This window comes from Agrilus planipennis, unplaced genomic scaffold (genome assembly GCF_000699045.2).
Source record: "Agrilus planipennis isolate EAB-ADULT unplaced genomic scaffold, Apla_2.0 scaffold8, whole genome shotgun sequence".
Taxonomy (NCBI): Eukaryota; Metazoa; Arthropoda; class Insecta; order Coleoptera; family Buprestidae; genus Agrilus; species Agrilus planipennis.
The window spans coordinates 1,856,696-1,864,677 of record NW_020442461.1 but is presented as its reverse complement, the minus strand read 5'-3'; the positions used below and the strand labels follow the sequence as shown (position 1 = coordinate 1,864,677).

Sequence of the window (7,982 nt, the reverse complement as noted above, 5' to 3'; positions counted from 1 at the left end):
ATACAGAAAATTACATTCACTAATTTAATTAATTATGAAGAAGAGTACATCTACTTCAGTTTGTGAAAATTCAATTTATTAACGTTGAACAATTTACAAGAGTTGCGTCAGTAAAATAATGATCAATTAATTTATTAATTTCAGAAACAATTTTTTGTTCAATAGATTATTTATTTATTAAAACTTTGTTTTAGTAAGCTCTTGTAATTCTGTTTCATGAATTAATTACATCTGATAGAAAGCGTAAAATTCGAATTTTCTGTAACATTTTCTTTTAATAATCGAGAAATAGATCGATATTGCTAAATAACACAAGAAAAAAGAATTAAGAATTGACGATTTATTTAGATAAGTATTTGAAATTCGAGTTAATAGAACAGTCTTTTTATACATAAAGTGCTGGATCACTGTACAGTCTAAATTTAATGACTACATTTGCAAGTTTTCACGTGTAATAAATTACTATTTTTTCTTATAATATTTACAAAATATATATACACATTTAAATTCACATAGGAATCGATGCCATAATATAAAACTAAATTCACAGGCAAAAATTGTTTCGTAAATGACTATTAAAATTAAGTAAAAAACAGCCTTTTAGTAATTCATTTTCCATTATACGTTTACACAAAATAAGTTCTTTGTTGCGATTGGTTGTTATCTGGAATGGTATGGTACACATGATGCGGTTCCTTGTATTGAGGATACTGCGAATACTGAGGAGGTCGTCCGTCGATCGAAACGTAACTATGATTCAGTTGTTCTGACCCGTAATGTTGGCTTCCGGCACTCGAACCTTCGTCTTCGGTACTTCTTGCGGATTCGCCGGAAACATAAGTGCTTTGAGTAGGAGTTGGCGTTAAATGGTTACCATGCACCCCTGGGGGCATGGAATGGTACTTGTACCACGAATCGGTTGCTGTTGGTGCCGGCGTATATCGAGCATTGGGCTTACAACGTACATCAGAACCCTTTTTGCCCCTGGATGACTTATTGTTCATGATATCGGGCATGGCATATCGCAGTTTTTCCCAAAATCGACGCTCTCCCCATCTGGTAACCATGCAAGCACGTAGAAGGCTTCGTAATTCGGGATCCATGGGCTCCGATGGACCGTAAAGAACGCATATAAGCTTGCGTCTGTCAGCTGTACGTAAGGCGGATTGGATAGCCGCTTTGAAATCTCCACGCGCCCACTCGTTGCAGATAAAATTGGGAGATAAGACGAGAGCACATCTCCTGGATGCATCCGCTGCGCCTACCATCGCATCGGTCAGGTAGGAAGTGTTTCCGAGTAGGTGGAGATCACGATAGTGTAGGCACATGGTGTATCCTAATTGCTCCAGTTCCGAGGCTATCGTTCGCGCTATGATGTCATCATCTTTGTGGCTGTAGACCATATAGCAGTCGTAAAGTCGATCCTTGTCGTCATTGGGATCATCCGGAACGCCTTCTTGGAATATTCGGATGCCGTATTTGGAGTGCACCCATAGTCGTACGTTCTGTCTGCACACGAACACGAGGGCGACTAGAAGACATAAAACAATAACACTTGCAAGGGTTGCGGCCAAAAGTGGGGCAAAGCTGCCACCTAAGAGTGAGTTGCTTGGCAAGAGTTCCCTTTGGACGATCGACGTGGCGATCACGTTTTCGGTTGTCTCACAACGACGCGCGGCGTCGGCGAGCGTCTCGCCGTCGCTATCGGCGCACATTAACTTTGATAAATCGCTATCCACGCTCCGAATCCACGCATCCAGTTTACCTAACTGCGCACATTTACACGACCACTTGTTGCCGTCTAGAACAACACGAGGAGCCGGACCGGAATCGGAAGTTTCCGGCAACTGTTTCCAAGGTGAAAAGTCAACAATCTTGTTATCGTTCAACTTCAGCACGTCCAATTTATGCATGTTTTTGAACGTTTTGTTTCCGACGTACGCGATCTCGTTATGATCCAGATAAAGTTCTTGTATCTTTTCCAGTTGATCGAACTCGAATCCTCGCAATTCTTTCAGATGATTGTCTTCCATGTGTAACACCCGTAGAGACTTGACACCATTAAATGTCCGATTATGTAGCGCTTTTATGTTACTATTGTTCAAGAATAAAACTTCCAGTTTCTTTTTGCCTATGAAGACGTGACTGTCTAGTTCGCCGAGGTCGTTTCCGTCGAGATAAATTTCAGTCGCGTCCATCGGTATTCGTTCTGGGACGTGCGTGTATCCAGCGTTTCCACAATCGACCACGTTCGAAGACCACGTGTGATCGTGATAACAAGTGCAATTGTCCGGACAGGTCATTTCACAGTCACACGCGTCGTAATCACAGCAGTGGCACAGTGCGAAACAATGCGATTCGTACGGGCACAGGAACTGATTAGGTTTCATTTCGAGCAACGGCTGCGGTTGGGCGCCTCGCGAGTGGGAAAGTTCACACATAACATCGTCCAGGTCGAGCACTTGAGGATACTGTCTTAGAACACTTAAGCGCGTAATACGCAGAAGCCACTCCATGCTGCAGTCGCAATAAAACGGATTGCCGCCGATATAAAATTGCGGCAGATCTCTATCGTTGTTTACGGGCGTTAAACTTAGCGCAGCCAAGTCCAGGTTTTTTATATTGTTGCCGTAAAGGACGACTTTTTCGAGAGACAGCTTCTTATAAAACGTTCCAGGATGCACGGTCGCAATGCGATTATTGTTTATAAATAGAGTTTCGACACTGTCTGGAATGGAGTTCTCGTTTATTTCACTGATCAAGTTAAAACTTACGTCTAGCATTTTTATTTTAAGCGTATTACGTACGTCGTAATAATTACCCAGCTCGTTAATTTCATTCTCGTGCATGTCCAACCATTCCAAGCTGGTTGGCAGATGACTGTAATCGAACCACATGAGTTTATTCGAAGATACGTTCAACCAAACTAAAGTTTGTAAATTGGTAAACACGCCACTTATGTCGGTTAGTTCGTTACTGTCCAACCTTATCGCCTTCAGGGCCGTATTGCTCGCAAAAGCACTTTGTTCGACGTATTTGATGCGGTTAGAGGCCAAATTCAGAACAGTCAGAGATGGAAGAGATGAAAACGTGTCTCTAGAAATGTTCACTATGAGATTATCGACGAGCCTCAAACCGTACAACAGATCCAAGCCTTCGAACGAAGAATTAGTAACAGATTCGATGCGGTTCTTTCCCAGGTCTAAAGTCCTTAGAAATCGGAGCCTTCCTAATCCTTGGGGCACACCTCCCAGCGCGTTTCCATTCAGGCCGATGTCTTGCAGATTCGTTACGTTTTCGAACGCATCGGGATGAATAGACTCGATTTTGTTGGAATCCAGTAGTAATTGGTGTAAAGCGTACATACCAGAGAAATGATGGGCATCAATTTCGACCAAATTGTTATGCGAAAGCGTTAAAGCGTGGAGATTTTTTAGTTCGGAGAAGGCACCTTCCGCTATAAAGTCTATTTTGTTGTTCTCTAGATTCAATATTTGCAAGCTGTACAAATCGTGGAACACATTCGAGTCGATACGCGTTAACGAATTAAACGCGAGATTTAGCACAACCAAACGAACCAGACCGGAAAACGTGTCTCTGTTCACCCAACGACTCGACAAATCGTTCATTGACAGGTCGAGCACTTGTAATTGATCGAGTCCTTCTAATAGTCCTGGCGCGAGGACACTTAACGAATTATTTCGTATGTAAAGATGCCGAATATCGCGAGACGATTGGAACAGTTCTGGAGGAAGTGCAACGATTGCGTTACTGGACAAGTTTAGGGTGTGAAGACCACTGAGACCCACGAAAGCTCGATCGCCCAACGTGGAAATAGCGTTTTCTTGTAGATGGAGTTCCTCCAAAGCACGAAGACCGGTAAGACTGTTGTCTGGGATGGAGATGACGGCGTTATCGGAAAGATCCAATATTTCTAAACCGTTTATGCAGGCATGCCCTGGGGCCAGTGGACCTTTACCCCAGTCTGAGAATTCGAGAGATGCAACGTCTTGGATTTTATTTTTCGTGAGATTCAGCCGTTTCAGATTGTACATGGGGCAAAACAAATCTGACGGCGTAGTCCAGATATTGTTATCTGCAAGATCTAAACTTCGTAACTCTCCCAAATTCCGGAAACTTTCGGAATGCAGTTCCAGAGTCATCGCGGACCAGTCGGAGTTGTGGGATCTCAGCGAGAATCGTCTGAGTTCTCGTAGAGAAGTGAAAACGGATGATGGAATGTTACGAATTTTACAAAACTCGATCCGCAAATCCCTCAGTCGTCTCAAGTGGGACAGAAAGTTTGAGCTGTACTTGCTGCGTTCCAAAGTGCTTTCGAAGAAAAAGACGTCGCTGCATTCTAGCCGAAGGGCCGTAATACGATCTGCCTGATTTTGGGTTAAATTGGCCAAAAGTCCGTCTGCGGCGTTGATGGTTCGGATCTGGCACACGAGAACAGGTTCTTCTTTGTCATCGGACTCTTCTATTCTCTGCATTTGCCATTCGCATCCCTTCGGAGTTTGCCGGTCACTTATTAAAGTCCGGCATTCCACACGCAACACCGTCACAACCAAAATAACGCACAAAAAGACTGGTAATGCGAACATCGCCGGCCACATTTTGTATAAAGTCTTTAAAAAAATTGTAATATCACAGAATAATAACTTTCTTCATGAGTTGGTTTCGTAGTTCGCGATCGTCCGGCAATCAGACCATTGCCACGGCAGCATGTAACTAAAACTTGACGCGCGTTCGCTACTTCCACTTCCATCAAGAGTTGGAGTGAAACTGAAGGGGCAGTTTGTGTTTCCGTTTCAAAGTAGGGATTTGAAACTCCGCCTTCAACTTACCCCACTACAAAACTACCAGGCGCTCAGCTGTTCACCATCTGTGGAGTCGGCGAATCGCGAGAGTCTATTCAAATGAGCCACATGTGGCATTTTTTTCGGTATGATAAAAACTATTAATCATGGGATTAAAGACGCGCCGCCTCCTTTACTGTTTCGCTGCCTTATACAAATTAATTTAATTGCAGCAGTTGCCACCTAAACGCGTATTTCACGGCTCTGTCCAGATCGTTATGCTTCATTATTTGATATATATTGACACTAGTTGCCGATTGATGCATACGCTCGGCATGTTTTGGATGATGCTGTAACAGATTAATCACATAAATATTGTCTAATTTTACATGTATGTACCAATCCGTTCCAAAGGATTCCTATTTCCTGAAATCCTTTGCGTCCAGATGATTACGTACCTATCCGTTCCAAAGGATTCCTGCTTCCTGAAACCCTTTGCGTCCAGAGGATTATTTTTCTATCTGTTCCAAAGGATTCCTGGTTCCTGAAACCCTTTGCGTCTAGAGGATTATGTATCTATCTGTTCCAAATAATTCCTGGTTCCTGAAACCCTTTGCGTCCAGAGGATTATGTATCTATCTGTTCCAAATAATTCCTGGTTCCTGAAACCCTTTGCGTTCAGAGGATTATGTACCTATCCAGTCCAAAGGNTGAAACGATATTAAAAACACCTCAAAAAGTGCGATACTATTATTAAATAAATAAATAGCTCAGAGAATAATAAGTGCTTGTAGAAAGTCTACAAGGAATTTGATTTGGTAACTGATTTCATTCATTTATATTATGTTTACTTTTTTCGATGTTAAGAAATATTGTGTGAATTTAATAAGAGAAAGTTTAAAGTACTTAATTGCATCCTTTTTTACTTGTGTTAAGCCTAACGATAATTTTATGTTGAAATTGCTGTAATTTAGGCTATTTAAAATAGTTTTTTTTTTACTTATTCGATAAAATTGGAGGTGAATATTAGGTAGTATTGAATAAAATAATTCGAAACTGCCAGACGCGGATCGCGATTTCGATCCTTTTGGACCAACCTTTACCTGCTGTCTTAACAGCGCGTTTTAGAAAATACCACCAATGGCGTGGTGAACGCCATCTGTAGTACGATGCTACATTTTAGGATTACGTATGCTCCAGCAAGGTCCATTTAAAAATATGGATATCTACTTGCTGAAACGAATCCCGGCGTAGCTCACCACAACGTGATAGGCACGTTACCATAGGTAGTATTAATACTTAATAATAATTTTTAATTGTTCTTATAGTTTCAAAGCAATTGACCGATTGACTACAGCTCTGAATCTAAATAAGCCACTGACTTTGTAGTAATTTTTAAGTTCTGCTCTAACAGCTTTGGTATGCTTTGGTTTATATAAATAGCTGGATGCATAATATGCCACGAATTGTGTGTAGTTTTCGAGGTTGAATAATATCTACTAGACAAAATCTACTTTTATGGAAACGTTGGTTTCGCTTGCATGGTTGAGAGATAATCACCTTTAAAATGGAGACCACCACAGTACATACCGATGGCATGCCACGCCACACAATACGCCTCGCCTTTCCTAAAAGTGCATCAACCCCATACACAACTGCGACAAATTAAGTAAATACGTCACGGAACCGGAACAACCGTAGGACCGCAATAAAATTACCGCGGAACCATTGAAGACCCGTATATTAGTTTTGGGAACCATTTCAGAAGCACTGGGCGCGATCCGATACGGACTAACTACCGTGGAAACCTTGAGCTTCGTTTTGCTTCCTTGGGCAAACACATAGATAAACTTGAGGTGATGACGTTTACAGTACCAAATGATGAATATGTCGCATTCAATCAGAAGACTCGAGCAGTTTGTAATATGGTCAGGCAAATAACTATTAACGCCTAGGCAGAATAAAGTTATTGTGGATTTTCACTAATTTTCACGTTAGCAAATATTAACTGAAAAGCTGAAAAATCAATTGAATCAGTGAAATCTACAAATAATGATCATTAATTCAGAAGAAAAAACAATTTCGGCCCGGAATAGAGCCAAGGACCGTCTGTGTGATAGAAGAAGATATATCAACGAGTCAATTTTACTGGCTTGAACAAGCTGCAATGACAAAAATTTAAAATGCTCTTTTTTATCTTCAATTAAAGTCAAATTTTGTTTTCATTAACACTTCTTGATGAAGATACCGTGGATAGAGAAGGTTAGAAATGAAGAGGTATTAGAAAAAATAGAAGAATGGAGGACTCTATGGAAGTCAATAAAAAATAGGCGTGATAGGTTGGTAGGAATACTTGTTAGTCCTCATCGTAAGGTCGTTGGTTGGAAACGCACCTCCACACCTTCCTATCCTGAGCTAATCTTCGCATTTTCCTAAAACTAGAACATCCCACATCCTTAACTATTTGCAAACTGTAATCTAATCTAGGTCCATCTCTACTCCTTTTAACTCCGGTGTCCTATTAACTTATCTCACCTATTTCTATTTGACTCTGTTCTCTTACTCTTTCTAATATCTCTTCATTTCCAACCTTCTTTATCCACGATATCCTGATCATTCGCCGGTAATACCACATTTCGAACGTTTCTAACCTTTTCTTTTTCGCCGCCCCCGCCGTCGTTGTTTCGCACCCTTCACAGCGCCGCGCTCCAAACATACATCTTTAACAATCTTTTTCGAATTTCTAAATTAATCGTTCGCGAGCATAGAAGTGACTTCTTTTTATTGAAGCCGACTCAACCCTGGGCTATCAACTGCTTTATATCCCTACTACTCCTTCCGTTCTGACTTATCTGACTTCCTAGATACCTAAAATCAACCACTTCTTATCTTTCGTCTCCTATATTCACTCTTTTACTACTTTTTCTTTCTTTGCATACCAGTATTTTTGTTTTACATTTATTTATATTCCTTTAGTCCATACCACTATAAATTTCTATTCTACTTATTTCGGTACAATAACTGTACAACCCAATTGTAGACTTCTAGGAAGCACCCCTACTGTTTCTGCTCCCTTAAAATACGGACATGCACGTGCAGGCCTGAATATTAGGCTGCACTTCATCGGTTAATTACCAGCCATAAATTCTCTCATTCATTACTGCATTATACACAAGTTTC

At 41.0% G+C, this 7,982-nt stretch overlaps 1 protein-coding gene across 1 annotated transcript in view; it reads right to left on the bottom strand.

Annotated features, from left to right (window-relative positions):
• Positions 1-325: 325 nt before the first annotated feature.
• Positions 326-7,982, bottom strand: part of LOC108735943 — a 13,517-nt gene continuing 5,860 nt past the window's right edge. Inside the window, exon 2 of the mRNA XM_025980744.1 lies at positions 326-4,668. Coding sequence (XP_025836529.1) covers positions 627-4,668 — 4,042 coding nt within the window. The 3' untranslated portion in view covers positions 326-626. The remainder of the gene's footprint in view (positions 4,669-7,982) is intronic.